Below are 19,748 nucleotides of genomic sequence, written 5' to 3'. Positions count from 1 at the left end.
TTAATTAATATCGCAGCCTCTCGTTGGTGATGATTTACTAGTAAATTAATGATGTAGTTTTGTTTGTTAAAGACCTTGGCTTCATTTTATCACTCACCTGATCTGGTTTTGTGTAATTACTTTGCTACCAATCAGTCATCAAACATAATTCGACCGCAAAACGTTATGTTATAATTCATCGTTATAAGAACAGTTTTAAAGATCTGTCGATAGGTAGAAGTAAAATTTGTTACCTTCCATGGAAGCTGTTTAGTTAGTGTTAATTCGCTCTCTTTAGGTGATACATTCACAGATATGTAATAATTTATTTCAGTAGTAAATTTTTACTTCTTACCCACTTTCTGTTATTGTTGCATTTTGCATTTAAAAACTGGATAGAAGAGAAGCTTTTATATTTATCTACATCAGAACACGTGAAACATGAAACAAATTTTTGTTTTATTTAGAGCTATTACAATGTGTATTATAATTTTTTTTTTACTTTTCATTTTTTTTTTTAAATCTTATTATAAATAATAATTAAAAAAAAATTAATATTTTTTTTTCTTGATGCTTTCAGATTTTTTTAAAATTTATATAGAGGTAAATAGTAGTATTGATATTTGGGATATTTGCAAATGAAAGCTGTAGATTTACAAAATAAATAATTTCTCATTCAACCTAAATTAATTTAATCCAAAGATATACATATTTGACAGTAAACAAGTGTCTTCTTAAAATTACATTTTAATTTTATTTATTTGTAAATATTCACAAAAAATTTGCCAAAAATTTCAGTGAAAATGAAAAATAAAACCAACGAATTGTGATATTATTAAATTGCATTAATTTCAATAGCTACCAACTTACCAAGCATAGAAATTGCAGTTCACCGTTTGAGAGCGGAGATTCAATAAAGCATAATTCCCAGAAGTCCTAGTCATAAAATTTTAATAAGTGTTTTAAATGACAGAGACCGCGGCCTGGTTATGCACGCATACGAACACTGCCGTGATAAAAATTCAATTCATAACTTAAGTTGAATCATTTTTCACTTCAAAATCAAATTACACAGTGATATTCTGGCCAATAGAGCATAAATCTTATGCTTTTGGCCGAGTCGCAGGAACAAGCCCACGTAAAACACGTACGCATTATATGTAATAAATTTTGCACGAAAGGGGCTTATTAAACTATAGAGGCCGTCTCTGCGCTCTGTCTCTGATGGGTGTACTTACACATTAGAGAGGATTGGAAAATAAAACAAGTCAGACAGGAAATGAAGTGGTCTTAACATTTTGATTGGCTCGTTATTCGTGTCCACAACACCGCCCAATCACATCACCCACCTGAGGCGTGGTTTTGACTTCGATATCAACCCTTTTTTGACGCAGCAGTGCCGCCGCCGAGCCGGTGTCTCCTCGGCTTGCCGCACAATCGCCGCGTTTTATATTAGCATAATATCAGTCTTTCCGACTCATCTCTCGCCTTTTTAATCTGCTACCGCACCTGCCGCAATCGGTTTCTCAAAAAAGCCTGCCTGTGGTTTTCTAATCTATAAGAATCTATATTTTCGACAATGCAGAATGCTCATTTCAGTTATTTCTTGCTTATTTCTTTGCCAAAACGTTTAATTTTGCTGATAATTTTCTTTACAAATAATATAAATGAAAAATTCCAAAAAATATATGGTTTGTGGGAAGTCAGTGGGAAGTCTGCTCTCTTATGGGTGTTGCAGAAGGCATCGCCTAATTTTGTGATTTATTTAGAGAGTTATTCAAATCAAATTGAGCATTATTTATTTCCTGGCATTTCCTTGCATCGGTGGTCCTTCTTTGCTGTTGGAAAATTAAAAGAAAGATGATATTATTGGAAATATGTTATTTTTACAAATAAAAATGCCCTGTTACTAAATTACCATTTCAAAAAATGCTCATACTTATCTTGCTCATAAATAATTTTTAATACAAAAGGACACAAATTTATTTCAATGTTACTCATAATTATGATATTTTAAAAAATAAATTAAGTATCAATTAATAAATAATAATTATTCTCCTTTACACAACTTTTAGTTGCAAATTGTGTTTTTAATGTACCACAACTTTTAAATGTAACTTAAAATGAAATATGCAATGGCAGGAATAGGAAGCTAAAACATACATTCAGCCTCTGAAGCTCTGGGATATAATGGACTGTGGATTCTTAAAATGACATTGTGTTTTCAATACTATATAATCATTACATGAGAGACCTCTAGAACCCCTTGTCAACTATAGTTAGGCAACCGGTCACGCACTCTTGTTGAGCTGGTTGCCGTGGAGCAATTGAATGGGGTTAAGGGCAAGTCTGATAATCCTTACAGATTTAATGCAATTTCCATTAAATGTAATATTTATATTGAAATTTTATCCTGATATTTTTTGTTCAATTTATTGTTGTATTTGGTTATGAGACTGAGAAATTCAATCATTATGCAATTTCAGAGAATGAGCCAGTATTCAGCTTTTTCATGAAGTTTGATTTCCTCCTGCGAATAAGCTATTTTAGTCTTCAAGGAAATGAGAAATTCAGTTCCTGACCGTATTAGCATGAAAAGTGGATCAAAGGCGATCGAGATAGGATCGAAGCGGCCAAAAGTGAAGGTTATTATGTACAAGTCGTGGTCCATTAATGGCTGGCGGTCCCGTTCGGATCGGTGGCTTACGGGTTTGGTGCGGCTGCCGATCGAGAAGAACGCAAGCAACGCAAAAGAGAGAGAGGAGAGCGATCTAGCTGGTCGGCCGAGGGAGCAGCATCAGTCCGTCCACTTTTTGTCACATGTCTGTCGAGCGGCGGCTGCCATTGTCAAAAACCTGATCGCCCGACTTTTTACCAGCATCTTTCTTTCTTTCTCTCTCGCTCGTTCATGGAGAACATGAATTCTTCGGTGTTCGACAACGTTTAAAGAGATAAATAAGATTTTTGTTTCTGCTGGCGGGCCAGGCTGATGCGCGGAGTGAGTTTGTATTTTGCTTGCGCCACTTTTGCCAAAAGAAGTGATCACGCCGGCTCCATTGTCAGCATATTGATGTTCTCACACGCGTGTTTGTTTAGCGTTTTCACCAATGAATTGTCAATAATTTCACACAAATTCACAAGATGAATTAGGTTCATCGAGTAAATAACTTCCCTTTTAAATATTTCCTAATTTTCAATGACACAAAAATTTATTTTAGAAGATGAATTTAAAAGAACTTGGCTAACATATAATTTTAGTATAAATACTCAAAAAGGTAATATTCAAATCATTCCAGTTGTTAATCTGCAATTCTAAATATGAATATGACTTTTTTTATTAATGAAAAATTAAATTTTTAATAATATTTCCAATTTCTATTATTTCTTTAAGATTATTGATGAAAACTTTTGAAATGCTATATAGCAGAATTTGATTTAATTTCACTTTTTCTAGAGGTGAAATTAACGCATCCCATCGGTTTTTTTCAATCGCTTAGTTCCTTTGACCTTGTTTTGCAAACAATGACCAGTTCAAAAGGCACGAAATAGAAAGTTTAACTTTCGGTGTCATTGCTGACGAGTGCACTTTTTGCGCGCACGTTCAAAATGAATAAATCCAGCGGCGAAGCTGCCCAGCAGCCCGGCCGGGTACAATAACAATTATATTCTCATGACGATGCGGCCGCCTGAAAGCAGCTCGGCCAAAAGCGGTGAGCGCCTTTATGAAACCATATTAGTAAATGAACTTACCAGTTGAACAATGTAGTTAATGATCTGCTAAAGTAAGAGACCATAATATGCCATCCGAGCGACTCGGGGACGGCGAACACAGAACTGCCCAGGGAAAAAACGCGACTAGCTTTTTGAGCCTCTCCGCGTTCTCAGCAGGTTTATGATTTTATTGTGTGTTAAAAACTCTTAAAATTCCGATGAATTGTTCGCTTGGGAGTGCTGGATTGCGAGCTGGTCGAAAAAAATCGGCCACCGTTGAGCTGAAAAAGTGCCTCAGCGAGGACCAAGAGCTTTATTGTGCTCTGATCTCTGCGGATTAGACGTGCCGATGTAATCTCTGGTAATTGTCCTATAATGACGCAAAAATTGAGACGAAATTTTCATGAATGGATCTTTTTGGTGAGAACATTTAAAAAAATAAAGGAATCGTCTAAACCTTTCAATGTAAAAAAAATAATTTCAAAAGTTTTAATTTGTCTACTCTTTTGAGCAGCATGAGAAACTTTTCAAAATTTTAGTACCATCAGGATTTATTTATTTTATTTGGAGTTGCCGCTCACAAGAGTGTTGGAGAAAAATCGCGAGAGTCGTCCGCATTCCACATTCTGGTTTTACATCACCGCAAGAGCCACGTAGGCAAACAAAGAATGGAGTGCCGCGCGCACTTGATATTTATAACACAAATAAAGAGTAACGATTCCACTTTTGTTACATGCATCGATCTGGGAGGCAAACTTGTCCGTCACCGAAAGGAATTCCTGCTCCGCGCGTCCACTCTTTCTTTCTTGAAATAGAGTGGAATTTTCACGTCTCGAAAAAACGCATATACATGAGTTGGTGATAAAAACCACAAATAGGTTTTCTAGCTTCCGAGAAAATTAATTTGACGTCGCGTTTGGCAGAATTGGGGGTCTGAATGGGCGCTGTGTAATTTAAGTCAAAATCAGCCTCGCTGCTGCTTTTAACCAGTTCATTTTGCCTAATGTGCCGAGTCCCCCCGCGAATATAAAGAGCAGAATCGGAGACAACTTTTGACAACATAAAAACAAACCTTACTTTTTCTCGGCAACAGCCTCTGCGCGCTCTCGCACAGCAGCAGCGCGATTCCAAACTATTCATAAATTCCAGACAGGTAAAAATACCTTCAAAACTCGTTCTTTGTTTCTTATGAAAAATATCAACGCACGGCGAAAAAGTCTCCGAAAAGAGCGCGCGGCCTTTTTCTTTCTCCTGCGCCCAGGCATTTACGGCGAAAAAGTCGAGATTCCAATTTGTTGTTTTGTTTTAATTAGGGTGTAATTATGTGGAATGGCTAGTTCGAACCGGTGGGTTTCTGCAGAAAAAGACATTCGGCCAAGTTTTCATAGTAAAAATGTATTTTTCCTACATACTTTCCATCATTTTTGCTTGGGGGCAGGAAGCCAATTTTTTTGACAACCTTGAGTAAAAATATGCGAAGTAATTCCCTCTTTTATTGTGTTGATTTGCTCATCAGGTTAAGTTTAAATTTAATCACATCATGACCTCTAGTATTTTTCTTGAAAGGAATCAAGGATATTGATTTTGAAAGGTCAATAATTTGTATGTACTTAAATATAACATAAATTCATTAATTGTGCAAATTTAATTACATTCAATTTCCTTTGATTGTTTCTTTTCCCCCGATTGGTCTTTATCCTTCCCACCTTTCTTTCCATCCCCGCCAGCTTTATTTGACTTTTCCTCTTTACTGCTATTTTTATCTTTTGTACTGTCTTCCGTGATTTCTAGCTTTTCCGATAACTGTTTCGATAGTTCTTGATCCGCATCTGCAACTTCAGATTTGCCCTTTTCCTTATCACCTTGATCCGACTTTTCTCGGTTAGTTGAGGCTGAGCCTTTGGTAGAGTTGCTTTCTTCCGCTTTTGGGGTTTCTTCATTGGTTTTGGTTGCTGATCTTGAATCTTCCTTTCTCTTTTCCTGCTTATTCCCCGACTTAATTCTGCGCGTTCTTTTGTCAACTGCAATTGCTTGATATTAAAAAACTGATTCGCAGTAATTTTAATTTCTTACTTTTTCCCCTGGGTGTCGTTATAATTGATTTCTTATCTTGGAGTTTAGGCAAATTTCTAACTCCCGCGGTTCTTCTAATTGGTCCCTTGTTTGGGTTGAACGTTCTCTTTGTTTCAGAAGATTGACTGGTAAGTTTAAAAATTTTTTAATCATAAATTTTATTTACAAGTGCCATCAAATTTAGACTACAAGAACGGACAAGAGTAATTTAATTAAAATAATAATTTCACACATAAATAAGGAACTAATTATAAAATATTATATGTATATTTAATTTGTCTTTATATTAGGTGGATTTAATTTGGTGTGATAAGTGGAAAATTCTTCAAATTAAATAATGCAGAAACTAAAACGTGCGTTCTAAAAGACTATTAATTTGTTTTGGTATTTATGGAAGTTTTTAACGACGTCTTGTAAGTACCCCCATTTTGAAGTTGATGCTGGAGGCTGAACTATATCTAATGGAGGCAATTTTGGGTCAGATATCAACTTGATGGAAGGTGCAAAATTGCTATTTATTGTTGCCCTCTGCGACTGTTTGTTGAGCCGGTCTAGTGTCTTCGTGTAGTGATAGAGCTCAGCTTGCTGCATCGTTTTCATTTCTGCTAAGCGCTGATGCTCCTGTAAGACAAAAGTAAATAAATAGTAAAATTTTTATTTCCTTAATTTTAACTCACTCTCCCTTCACGATCAAGTCTCCATTCTAAATTTCTTAAGGTGCTGTACATGTCAGTGCGCTGCCTCTCAAGCCGTTTTACTAATCTAATTAGTTCAGTCTGAAAAAAATTAATTTGAATATAAAAATCTCACGGTATAATAGTTTTTGAAATTTTTACCTCAGTGAGCAAATCTAAGTCAAAATTCATGGTTTTAGGAGGACGGGCTTCTTTCTGTTTAATTATTTGTTCTAACTCCAGCTCCAGCCACTTTTTCTGCTGTTCTAGTTGTTTGTTGATTTCGTTCTGCGCTACTAATCTAACCCACCACTCATTACCAGGGTCGGGCAGATCTGGATCTGCCAAAGAAAGTAATTCATCACGACATTATTACGCAGCATTTTCCAGATAATCTATAATTTTGTGACACCATTATTTGCCACGTTGTGCAAACGTGTGCTATTGTGCTTGTGGAGTTAACCAAAGTTCAAGGCATTGGAAACGTACAAAACTAGCACAAAATAAAATTCTAACAGCATGAAGAGCAAAACAGTTCTAATATTCCATCGATTTTTTACGGTCCCATCTATATTCCAGGTCAGAGAACACACACACAAAACTGAGGCCTGTTAAATCAAGATAAGCCACCCGCTAGTTTTATTGTACCATTCTTCTTCGATCCGTCATTCTCGTCACATTATGATAATAATTTATTAATACATTTCGTCTCTACGAATCTCATGAATATCAATTTAAAATCGATGGATCAGCTTTGGAAATTGTCGGTGTGTTAAAACGTGTCTTTAAAAGAAACAAAAATCGCCGCCATTTCTGTGCAGAGCTAAATAAAACCCATGTCGCACGCAGCACACATCGCGCGTGTAATGATGTGAATAAATTAAAGAGCGCCAATTACGGCGGCCATAAACATAAATCGGGAGATAAATTGATGCTCAAATAACAATAAAATGAGTGCACGTGTGCATGGCCACGTGAAAGAGCGAGGAGAGAGGCCGGATTTATTTTTATTAGCTATCCACGCTCGTCGTTCAGTTAAAACGTTAAAAGAAAAAGAGCTCTTTTAAGAGAGAACTAAGAGAGGAAAGATCGCTCGATGATCGCGAGCAGAGCATAATAGCTCACTTGACATTAACTTAATGTACGTTTACACGGTTGAATAATTCGACCGCGGTATCGCACATAATTGTATCACGAAAGCAGCGTGTTTTTTTTATAAACGTACGGGCCTGCTGCTTGCGTGTATTTCTAAGATATTTTTTTAACCAACGTGTATTATGAGTTGAAGGAAAACGCACATTATTTTAAAACACCCGGGAATGCCAAAAATTGTTTGCCACTTGCCGTCCGTGGTATTACTTATTCTCGTTTTTGTAATTTTAATTCTGGCCGCAGGTGTGTGCGAGAGGAGAAATCAATAAATAATATTTAAAACGCACGTATGCATAAAATTATCAAAAGAGGATGGCAAATTATACACATAATGGTGGCGGCCGCCGCGTTTAAAATATATAGGCCCTCTGCTGGAGTAATGGCTGCACGGGCTCTTTTTCGCAGCAGCCAGCAAGAAATTCCATTGGGGTGATGAATTAAAAGATAATAAAATTGGATGTGCCGCTTCAGGAAGCCCCCTTTGGATCATGGAGGTCAAATTTGCATAATCAATAGTCAGCCTGTTTTTAATATTATATCTCTCTCGGCAACACACACCGCGATTTTATTTTTCCTTTTTTTCTCTCTTGAGCACTAGTACAATTTTTATTCTCTCTCTATTTTTTCAGCAAATGAGCTCACAGTAAATAGCATAATAACTCGTAGATTTGTTCTATAATTGTGCGTGATTTCATCAGGGATAAATTTTAACAAGTTCAGCCGCATCACGTTTTTTGCTTTTAACTTATTTCTTACGATTCCTAAATTATTATCTTGAAGTAGCGGACCCTCGATGCTCGGCGTGGACCTCCTGTAAGTTCTTTTCGCATTGCGTCTATCTTTCCATCTTTTTCCATTAAAACTGTACTCGGCTTGGTAAATTGCAAGAATCACTTGTCTTTCAAAATATTGCCTTCGCGTACACGCCGAAAGCTTAACGCAGATGTTTCTCCTCTCTCTTCGAAGTAAAAATAAATTACGATGAGAAGCTCTGCCTCGAGACGGTGAAGAAGAAGGCTTATAAAACATAAAGTCTCGTAAGATTTCAATTCAGAAATCTGTCTCTTTACACAAGAGGGAAAAATATTAAATTTACTCTTCATGAAGCAATAATAACAATAATTGATTGATGTTTTACTTTGCTCTTTTGGTCTTTGCCGATTTGGTGAATTGTAAATGATGGCAATAAATTTGAAAACCTTCAGCTGATTTACTTATCAGCAACAATCTGATGTAATTCCAAATAAAATAATTAGAGTTTGCAGTTTCTTTGCAATATGTGCCTTTTTAGCTAGCACAATTTCCGGCTTTTGCATGGCTGCTGTCTGTAATTGGTGTGATGCGAGAACTACCATAAAGCAAGGTAAGGAAGGTTTGTGTCAAAGTCAAACGCTGTTGCCGTCCCACTATCTCTTAACTATATAGCGCAAATCGAGAGCGGCGATTCCCACGGAAATTTAACACCAAATTCACTGGTCTGCCTAATGCGTTTGATTGTTCTCTATGCAGCACACGAGTAATTCTGCCAGACATGAGTCTGTCAAGCCGACCGAGAGAGCTTATGGTTCTTCGAAAATGATCGCTCAGGGCCCTGTTCCGTCTGGAATCCATGAGGAATTTGCGTACGAAGCGCCCGATCTGCACGCAACCATGTCTCGGGGAAAATATATCCGCTCCCTGCCTCTTGTGCCTCTATACTTATGTTAGAAATAATATGCAAAAGTAAGAAGGATAATTATTGAGTTCGGGGCGAACGCGCAGCCGCTTGTTTGATATCACGGCCCAAAGCTTTGCGCTGTTCTCTTTGACACAATGCGTAATGGATTGGTTTTGACGCCCCAGGCCAAATTCACATCCTGCTGATTCAAGCAACATTTTGATCAGGTCAGCAAGGAGAAGAATTTTTTTTCAATTTTAAGAAATACTTATTATTAAGAAAAAAATTATAATTAATATTTAACACAATATAATTGTCTTTTTTTTAACTCGAAGTATATTTTGCTATTTTAAAAGTATTTTTGCCGTCAAAGTTTCAAACGTGTTTGTCATTACAAACATTACATTTGGAAACTATTCAGCTGAACATCCATTTTGACCACAATATTGTTAAAAATTTTTAAAATGTTATATTCTAATAAAAATCTAATGTTTTTTCCACAGTAAAATGTATACAACAAATAATTTTTGTATTTTATTTACAATTATTTTATTCTAGATCCGTTTTAATAATAAAAAAAAATTAGCATGCGTGAAATTCCCATTATTTCTGAAAACACATTTTTTAGACATACATCATTAAAACTTGTTAAAATAAATTTACAAAAATTTGCGTCCAGCATAATATATTTTACAACTACTAAACTCTGCTAGACATAGCCTAATTTAATGGCTCTGATTCATCACAGGGCTGCCCGCGCTCTGTCTATATATTCCCAAATATGTTATTATAAATGACAGTTTTGCCCGAAGGGGCGATTGTGTTAAATTGAGCCCAAGTTCATGCACGAGATCGACTGAGAAAAACCAAGAGGGCATGGAACACGGCAGACTCCCCCATCGCTGTTCCTCTTCTTCTCTCTCGCACAGGCTCTGAGTTTGAGATAAAAAGCGAGGCGGAATGAAAAGAGCAAAGACGGAGGAGGAGGATAGTCTAATTTGAGCACACACACAATGAAATGACGGCCCGATCAAAATCGTGGGAGTGCTGTGAGAAAATCTTTTGAACGACGCACACACATAAACAAACACAGCACGGCATGCAGATGGCCAATTGAGCATCACAGATAGATAATTGTGCACAATTGTGTCGACTCTGGGTTTGTCTGCTAAATTCTTATAGCTGAAATATGTTAAAATTGCGAAACCACAGAAATTTATCTCGCTTTATACAGGTTTTTATACCAGAGCCTATCAATTTTAAACTGGAATTTTTACGTTTATTTGTTTAATTTAATTTAATATGATGAAAAGTAAATTGTGCTCTCCTATGTGCACGAGTTTAAAATATTTTCTTTTAAGTGGGAAAAGTGCGGATTACAAATAAAGTCATCCATAAATTAATAAAAATGCTTAGTTAAAAAGTGGCGAGTACCTTCTGAATCCAATTGAATTATCTCATCTTCCAATTCGTAAACAATCCTTTGCAGTTCGCGGTTGGACCACAATATTGTCCTCCTGTTGAAAACCGTTTGTGAGTCTCAAAATGAGCTAACGAGTTCCGCGTGTTCGGCTCGGGCTTCGGTGCAGCAATGCGATAAAACGGCCCGCCGTTCAATAAAGCAATTTTACCTCAGTCTTTTTTCGTGTTCCAGTTCGGTCTTGAGAATGGTCAAGTCATGTCCACTCTTATTTTCACCCCTCCCTCGAGGTGGTGGTGGAGAATTGGGGCCAAGAGGTTTTTTTGCCATCTTCAGAGCACATTGTTTGGTGTCCCGGTCACCTAGCAACTAGATGGACGTGTATTTGGGGTGTTGTTTGCTTTGAAGCGCCTGCGCCCCCTCCGCAGGGGATGCGGCGATAAGTAAATATTTCACGCGGGCCGTGCATTTTTATGAATGGGAATTGTGTCGGGCAGGTGTATCCAGCGCACGCCTTTATTGATAAGGTATCGACGGCCCGGAGAGAATAGCTGTAATCTGTCATTTTTGTTGCGTGCTCCCTCAACAAGCTGTTGACATTCAGTGACAAAGGCCGAAATCATAGCTTGATTGTTTACTCTCCTCGTACGCTGGAATTTTAACGTCTTTTGTATAATTATCGGTCAAAATAAAAACCACTGAACTAAACCATTTAACAAAATAATATTGCTAAAACATATTTTTCCATTAAAACGAATCAACAAATAAACGTGTCTAAACTGGATAATAAATTTGACAAATTCCCAAAAGAACCTTCAAATTTATTTGAATGAGGTTGCCACTTACGCAAAAAGTCTCATTTCTGTCTCGCACACCTTAAAATTTTACTATCATCATTGGTTTATAGCAGTTTATAGCAAACTGCCTCCATTTAGCATCACGAGTCGCTAAACTCGTGTAATTAACAATAACCTTTACTACACGCTATAAATTATTAAATTACCGTCAGGTGCGATCACCGCGCGAGAGGACCGTATTGAGGGCGCCACAATCCAAGCGCTAGCGATGAAAGTTATGTGACGTGCGTGACACGGCTGACCAACAATTTGCCTAACTTCAGTCTTCGGTTGGTGGTGCTTTTGGCCCGAATCTTTATCATTATACAGCGACCGCGGAAAGTCCGATGGCTGCTGTAGCTCGAGGTAGTAGATAGTATCTCGCGTTGCGTCAGAGTGTAACCTACATTGGCGCCCCGGAAAGGAGAGGAAAAGGCGAAAGTAATTTATTATGCCTAATAGGTGTTTTTTTGTGTACGGGAATGTGTGCGCACTTCAAATTATCTCGAACATCGAAGTGGGTTAAACCAGTGGAAAATATAGTTTCATCTTTTATTACTCAAATCAAATGAGCTCCTTTATTTATTAATTTGTTTAACTGGAAAAATTCATTAATTTATATCCTAATTTCATTATGTGCTTGCAGAAATTATTTTTAAATATATTTTTAAAGTTATAAATATTAATTTTACAGTTTTATTCACTTGACATATTTCCAAAACACAAGATTGTTATCAGTCACAGAATAAATTTTGACACTTGTTCATTTTTTGCTCGCCGTCATTTTTTATTGCACCCCTCCCAGGAAGCACCGCTTATCCATGTCATGCATAATTCATGAGCAAGTGAAATCGCGAGTGCCGCAAAACATGACACCCATTAAGGGCTTTCACCCCAAGGCAAACATACACGAAACTCTTGCATATGCAGACGACAAAAATTTCAGAATGTACACCGTTCTTAATTGCATTTTTCGTCATTACTGCAACACCAAAATTCTCTTCTGTGCTCCACTTTTTATTAATTCCTAACCGAGGCCGCGAATCGATTAAGGAATGCGAATATGAAGACATACCAGAGGCGCATTCTTGTTCGCCCTCGGGTGATTACGACGTGCCTCAATCCCACCAACCCTATACACATCCTGCTTTATAAAAGGGTGCCCCCGCATTTTCGCATCTCCATTTGCCAAAGTGGAGCTGTGCAGCCACCAGGATGAGACTGAGGATCGTGTTTTATTTCATCGCCATAGTAATTAATTCGGCGTCAGGAAAAGTTTTCAACATTCCACTCGATCCGTCAGGCAACATTACCCTTCACTGGCTGCCCGATTACCCTGACGAGAAGGTGTCGTTTGAGATACATTTCAGGACGGAGAGCCCTAGGCAGTGGTTGGCGCTCGGATTTTCCAATTACGGTGAAATTACTCCTGCAGACTATTGTTTGTACTGGGTCGATTGGAAAGGAAACCCTCATCTCACGGTAAAAAATAAAAATTTACAACCTTTTTTACTTCTTATTTAATTAAATAATATATATTAATTTAAAAAAAAATGAATTTTAAGGATACTTGGTCTGATGAGTCGGGTAAAATTCACGAAGATGATTTGCAGAATTGTGCCAATTTTAAAATTGCCAACCACGGAGAAATAATTAAATTTTCATTCAGTCGCAAATTTGACACTTGCGATGAGGAAGATTACCTTATTGAAGTAAAATTCACTTTTTTTGTCTAATTTGAAATCAATTTTAAATTAAATAAACTAGGACGGTACAACTCACGTGGTTTGGGCAGTAGGCGAAGGACCTCTGTATCGAGTGAACGGCCTCAATATAGCTACAGGAAAAAATGGCTTTCAAAGAACGCAGCTTTTAAAAGCCCTTCTGCCCGAGCCTGATTTTCCAGCCGACGCTCGCGCTTTGCATTTCACTTCGGACCGTGCCAAGGTTCCCGCGGACGAAACGACTTACTGGTGCACCATCCACTTGCTGCCAAAAGCGCTACAGGAAAAGAAACATCACGTTTTGCAGGTGATTAATTTAGTTTTGGTGGAAATACCGAGCTGAAAATTTTGCGCAGTTTGGTGCTGCCATCCAAGACGGAAATGAGCCCCTGGTGCACCACATGGAACTTTTTCACTGTGAACTTCCTGCCAAGCAAAAAGTGCCAAGTTACCAAGGCCCTTGCTTTGCCAAAGACAAGCCACCCATTCTCGAACACTGCAAAAGGGTTCTCTCAGCGTGGGCAATGGGAGCCCAGCCGTTCGATTACCCTCAAGTTGAATAATAAGATACAAATTTTAGCTTTTATGTTTGCCATTGTTATTTACAGGAAGCTGGTTTGCCTATTGGTGGGCCCGATTTTAATCCTTACGTCATGCTCGAGGTTCATTACAATAACCCAGAACTTAAGTCTGGTATGAATTTTATATTTCAAGCTATACTATCTCACCAATTTATTAAATCGAATAAATAATATCTTTCCGCAGACTGGGTGGATAGCTCAGGAATTAAAATTCTCGTCACGCCAACACTGCGCCCACTAGACGCCGGTGTTATGGAGCTTGGTTTGGAATATATCGATAAAATGGCTATTCCACCCATGCAGCCGAGTTTCACTCTTTCTGGCTATTGTATTAGCGAGTGTACTGCAGTGGTAAAATTTAAATGCTATAAATAAAAATTATTCAGTCATCAATTAAAAATTTTCAACGAGAAACTTAAAAATTTCATTTAATATTTAATTTTAGAGTTTGCAACAAGATGGAATCGTGATTTTTGCATCCCAATTGCACACCCACTTGACAGGTACCAGGGTAGAAACGAGGCATATCAGGGACGGACGGGAGCTGCCGCTGCTCAACCAAGACCGCCACTACAGCACCCACTTCCAAGAGATCCGCAAACTCAAGCGGCCTGTTCGCGTACTGCCTGTGAGTATAGGCAACCTGTAGAGCTGGAGTGCTGTGCATGTGGATAACAACTCTGCACACGCAATAGGGTTATTATTTCCATTAACTTTTTTTGCTTAACAGTTATTATGCAAATTTATATTCGTGTGTTTAGAAGTGTTTAATTTATTATTTTATAAATTAATTTAAGGGTGACGCTCTCATCACGACCTGTTACTACAATACAAAGGATAGGAAAAATATAACTTTGGGTGGATTTTCCATAAGCGATGAAATGTGCGTCAACTACGTTCACTATTACCCAAAATCTCGGCTAGAAGTTTGCAAGAGTGCCATCAGCTACGAAAGCCTGTGGGATTATTTCCGTTTCATGAGAGAGTAAGAATTTTAATAAATCAGCTTATTGACAAACTTTTATTATTTAATATTTGCTAGCTGGGACGGTCAATCTAAAATCGAGCCTCAAGGTGCAATATCTAAGAATTACGGCTCGATTCGCTGGACGCCTGCCAGAGCAAACGTTCTTCATCAAATGTACTTGGAATCACCTTTGTCCATGCAGTGCAATCAGTCCAACGGCGAGCGGTTTCCTGGAGAGTGGGAAAATTCACCACTCACAAATATTCTTTACCCACTTCCACCGAAACCAAGGCCAGCGTGCGAAACAGGATAAAATAATGACAAAATGAAAAAATTTCAAGCTTAAAAAAATCAATGGTTATAAAAAAATACAATAAATATATAAAAATGTAAAAATTTTATTTAAATTAAAATAAAGGAGTTTCCTCGGAGGATTCTTTTCCATATTTAGGGCAAATTATCAAAATAATTAAAAATAATAAAATAAAAGAGATTGGGAAGAAATTATATCCGAGAAGAAATCACTCATGATTTCACTCCTAATGAACTGTTTATTATGATGATTATTGAAAAATATTATTATTTCAATTTAGACCAAAATAGAAAAAACGAAAAGACTCATTAACTGAAACTTTTAGTAAAGATACATTATGGAAACTATTTATGTTTTTAACACTTTCAAATCATGCGGTTTTCAACCCATAATTAAGTGTCGCGTGTGTATACCTGTTTGCTTGTTTATAAGTCGCAGCAGTCGCACAATAGAACATTGAACTTTGAACTCATATTGAGAACTCCTCGCGTTATATTACGGATACTTTTAATTGCGTGTTTTTCGCGCAAGGATTCAAAGCTCTCCTAATTTCAATTGGTCTGCTGGTCATGTGACCCGAGAGCGCCAATGGGAATCATGCAGCGAGCACACTATGCGCAGAAAACGTGCGCACTAGCGATTAAATTCAGTTCAGTCTTCACGATGATGGCATCAGGAGATGATCTCTCTGAAGTCGAAATTCAGCCGGAAATGCAAGAAGTGGAAATAGAATCCGTGCCGGTTGAAATTCCTTTGGAAACAGTTGAGACGGACATGGACGGGCAGCCGATGATATCACTGCAGGCCATGCCGGAGCCCGGACGCGAGGAAATCATCCTGCAAACGCAGGAAGAAATCGTCGGCGGGGATTTGTCGGCTTACGACCAGATACCGGTGCCTAATGCTGGCGACATTTACATACAATCGAGCCCAGGACCATCCCGGCGCGGCCAGAAAAAGGGCAAAAAGAACGCCGTGTCCGCCGTGAAGCTGCGGGCCAACGAAATCATCACCGACTTTGGCGCCTCTGAGCCGAAAAACCGCAAGTGGGAGCAGAAGCAGGTGCAAATCAAGACGCTGGAGGGCGAGTTTTCGGTCACCATGTGGGCCTCCGGTACTGACGACGGTGAGTTTCGGCCTATTCGGCCCGAAATTGGTTCCCTAGCAACAGAGGAGGCGCCTCTGGGGCTCCGAGGGGGCTCGCGATCGTGCCAACGCGGTTTTCCGTTTAATTGGGGTCTTGTCACTCCGATTGATTATCCGGGCCGACTTTTCGGCCACTTCGGCCTGTGCAAAGGGTTTGTTTACGTCGGTGAAAGCCGGCTTTTGGGCGCAAAGGGTATTTCCAAGCTCGGGCTTGGCTTTATCGCGGACTGCGGCGGCAATTCAAGATGGCGGACGCCCAGGGGGTCGGCCAGGCCGGATTCGCCTCAGAATCCGACCTTTCCGTGCCTAATCGTCGGCCCTACCGGGTGTCCCGGTGTTTGTTTTGATTCTTTGTCGGCCATAGGTAAACTCTTCGGTGGCTGCCATATTTTATACAATATGGCCACTGAGACTATGGCCGCCGAAGACGCCATTTTTATACAATGGTCGCTGCCGAGCTTGCAAAGGAGCCGTCGATGTCCGACTTGCTAGACTTTTGTGTCCCTTTGACCTTGAAATAAAACACGTCCCGTCTTAACTCGATCGTTCGCGCATTCGCTGCCGAAGCGGCTGTCGCCAAAAAGTGGTTTTTATTGTTTCGGCCGATTTTCGGCTTTCGTTTTGGCTTTTTTGTTCATTGTTCTCGGGTAACGCCATTAAATTGCTTAGCCAGTACGTGACGTCACTTCCGGCGAGGCGCGATCTCTTGAAAGTTAGCTCTTCAAGGTCGACCGGTGTTTTTGTGGCCCCGAAGGTTAGCCGTCCGCGTAAATTAGGGTGTTGTTCCCACTCCCACCACCGAAATAATTCCATACATAAATTATGTTTACTACAAAAACTAGCTCTGTGGAAAAAAAACAATAATTTTGTTATTATTATTAAATAACAAATTTACACATTTTTTTAATATAGCAAAAATGAAAAAAAAAATCAGAAACACTGTTTCTTTCAGCAGTTTATCAAAATAAAAATTATTTTTAATACGTTTCATTTCAGAGTTAACGGCTATGCAATGAATATAAATTTACAAATACAAATGCATCATTCATATAAAAAAGTTAATTATCTCATTTATGCAATCATTCAATTGACAGGTTTCAATCAATTTTTTTTTTAAATATCGCAGAAAGGCAACTTTGGCTATTATCTTGACATATTTATATTATTGTACTATCACTTCTTCTGTTAAAAAATTGAACATTTTTTATCCATTCATTTTTCTCTACAGATGATGTCATGGACGATGTCAGCAACCCAGAGCCTGATCCCGACTACACAGAGTATATGTCTGGCAAAAAGATCCAGGCAGGCGGAATTCCTGGTCTTGACCTCAGCGACCCTAAACAACTGGCAGAATTTGCCAGGTATGAAATGTACGGAAGGTTTCATTTTATTTTCTTTTTAGTTTGTAAGATATTTTTAAGTTTTTATAATTTGCCAACTATCAGCAAGTTAATTAAGGGCTAATAATTAAGTGTAATTGTTTTTTTGGCTTCGTTTTAATAATTTTATTTTGTTTTTGTTCTTAATTTATTATTATTAAAAATAACTTAAGCGTATTAGTTCCCAACAGCCATTCTTTTTATTGTTTAATTGTGACAGGCCTGGCCACAAGGTCAAACCTAAAAAGGCCACACAGGACAGCATTGACCGCACCATAGCCTGCCCCCACAAAGGCTGCACAAAAATGTTCAGGGATAATTCGGCCATGAGAAAGCATCTACACACACACGGTCCCAGAGTTCATGTCTGCGCTGAGTGCGGAAAGGCTTTTGTCGAGAGCTCCAAACTGAAGAGGCACCAACTGGTTCACACTGGAGAAAAACCTTTCCAGGTAATAATCGGGGAAAAAATTGAAAAGAAATATTTATTAAGACCAAACTTTCTTGCAGTGCACATTTGAGGGATGTGGAAAGAGATTCTCCCTAGACTTTAACCTGAGAACGCATGTTCGCATTCACACCGGTGACAGGCCTTACGTTTGTCCATTTGATGGATGCAACAAGAAGTTTGCGCAGTCAACCAACCTGAAGTCCCATATTCTAACTCACGCCAAGGCCAAGTAATAATTAATATTCAATACTTTCTTTGTATCAAGTAACTGTGAGATTGAAAAAGAGTCGGAGGTTGTGTTCAATTTTTGCAAATTTATTTTCCTCTGGATTTTAAAAATAGATTAGTTAGAAACAAATTGTGTTTTTTAACTTAAAATTTATTGTACCTTGATTATGCTTATGAATTAAACACACCTCTTGTTTTAAATTTAAACCATTTCATTTTCTTATCTAATTTTGACTTACTTGTTATAGGTCGAGAAACAGTCTTGCCACCAGACCAGTGGCAATGCAGGTGCAGAATATAACGCCACCTCAATTTGTCAGTGTGGACGTAGGCAGCGCAGACGATGCACAGTATATTGTTTATACGGACTAAACAGTTATCGGGATTTGTGTGAGTGGGACTAGAGTTGAACATTGTCTACCTGTGTCAAGCCAGAAACAACATTTTTGTACCAAAAATTTGCACAACCAGCTGGTGGTTGCGCTACGTCTTCGTAATACCCCTGTGTGTATTCATTGCACGTATGGGCCGAGTGATTGTGGGAGAATTTTATCTAAAGCTCTTTTAAGGTGTCCAATTTTTGTTCAGTGAGGTAAAGAGAATTCTTTGCACGCCATGGAAAGCTTATGTTTCTCTTGGATTTTTATTGTTTAAGTTCTAGATGAATGTTTGATCATTTATTTAGAGAACGACAGGCAGATTTTACCAGTAAATATAATGTTCGGCACAAATGCCGCAGTTCTGCATTTTTGCAGAGCTGCAGTTCATATTATTATATTGGAGCGATGCTTTATGTAAATAATGCTTTAAGAAAGATTGAAAATAATTGAATGGTGGTATATAAGTACTGTTTTTGTATTTTTTGGATGAAGTTATCTTATTTGGTCTAACTTCTGAAGCCACAGAGTAGGCTGTACTTTTTTTAGTGTCTATAAAAATATTATGGATTTTCATAAAACAAGACTGTAAAAACCAACAACTAAAACTAAATTTTTGACGGCATTGGAATGGAATGATCTCTAATTATTATCTCAATCTTTCTTTGCAAAATTAATTTTGTTTTGAAAGCAAACACAGTCTAGTTCATGTTTGTCAATACGCAACCGTTAACAATATCGACACACCCAAAGTACCTTGGACGAATAATTGATAATGAGTGAAGTACAGAGTTGTTTTCATGCAGCAAAATTTCATCAACCGCCTTTAAAACATAAATAACTTGTGTTATATACATATATTGCTGTAGAAAAATCCTATTTTGGCTCAGGATTAAATTTTTAGCTTAGGAAGAATCACACTGTATATTTATAATGAAGTGACCTGTTTAAGTCGATGTGTGGCTGCAGTGAGAGTCATGAGAGAAGTTGAATACAAGTTTCCAGAGCAGTTTGAGTGAATGTCCATAATCATAGGATCATGTGCAAATCAATTCAAATAAAAATAATTATTTCTCC

The 19,748-nt window shown here is 38.0% G+C and overlaps 3 protein-coding genes across 4 annotated transcripts; 2 read left to right on the top strand and 1 right to left on the bottom strand.

Moving 5' to 3' along the window:
- Positions 1–5,104: 5,104 nt before the first annotated feature.
- Positions 5,105–11,401, bottom strand: LOC132201420 (uncharacterized). The gene is made up of 8 exons (XM_059627581.1): positions 11,376–11,401; positions 10,878–11,316; positions 10,681–10,763; positions 6,600–6,778; positions 6,441–6,539; positions 6,185–6,384; positions 5,764–5,888; positions 5,105–5,711 (listed from the first exon to the last, which is right to left on the bottom strand). Exons 2-8 carry the CDS (start codon positions 10,994–10,996, stop codon positions 5,335–5,337), a joined length of 1,182 nt encoding a protein of 393 aa, XP_059483564.1. The 5' UTR covers positions 10,997–11,316; positions 11,376–11,401; the 3' UTR covers positions 5,105–5,334.
- An 811-nt stretch (positions 11,402–12,212) lies between these two features.
- On the top strand, positions 12,213–15,147 carry LOC132199995 (dopamine beta-hydroxylase). The gene is made up of 9 exons (XM_059625141.1): positions 12,213–12,984; positions 13,068–13,214; positions 13,270–13,533; positions 13,583–13,780; positions 13,835–13,919; positions 13,992–14,158; positions 14,253–14,435; positions 14,605–14,792; positions 14,850–15,147. Exons 1-9 carry the CDS (start codon positions 12,718–12,720, stop codon positions 15,085–15,087), a joined length of 1,737 nt encoding a protein of 578 aa, XP_059481124.1. The 5' UTR covers positions 12,213–12,717; the 3' UTR covers positions 15,088–15,147.
- Positions 15,148–15,727: 580 nt separating this feature from the next.
- On the top strand, positions 15,728–19,505 carry LOC132201186 (transcriptional repressor protein YY1-like). Of its 2 annotated transcripts, none has more exons than XM_059627151.1 (5): positions 15,728–16,213; positions 17,462–17,597; positions 17,836–18,067; positions 18,126–18,295; positions 18,543–19,505. In XM_059627151.1, exons 1-5 carry the CDS (start codon positions 15,751–15,753, stop codon positions 18,664–18,666), a joined length of 1,125 nt encoding a protein of 374 aa, XP_059483134.1. In that variant the 5' UTR covers positions 15,728–15,750; the 3' UTR covers positions 18,667–19,505. The 2 variants fall into 2 exon arrangements, with proteins under 2 accessions (XP_059483134.1, XP_059483133.1); XM_059627150.1 differs by having other exon boundaries at positions 17,462–17,606.
- The last annotated feature ends 243 nt before the right edge of the window (positions 19,506–19,748 follow it).

The sequence above is a fragment of the Neocloeon triangulifer genome, unplaced genomic scaffold, assembly GCF_031216515.1.
Source record: "Neocloeon triangulifer isolate White Clay Creek 2 clone unplaced genomic scaffold, ASM3121651v1 ptg000014l, whole genome shotgun sequence".
In the NCBI taxonomy this organism is placed as follows: Eukaryota; Metazoa; Arthropoda; class Insecta; order Ephemeroptera; family Baetidae; genus Neocloeon; species Neocloeon triangulifer.
The sequence above is the reverse complement of the archived record's forward strand: the minus strand, read 5'-3'. Positions and strand labels throughout refer to the sequence as shown.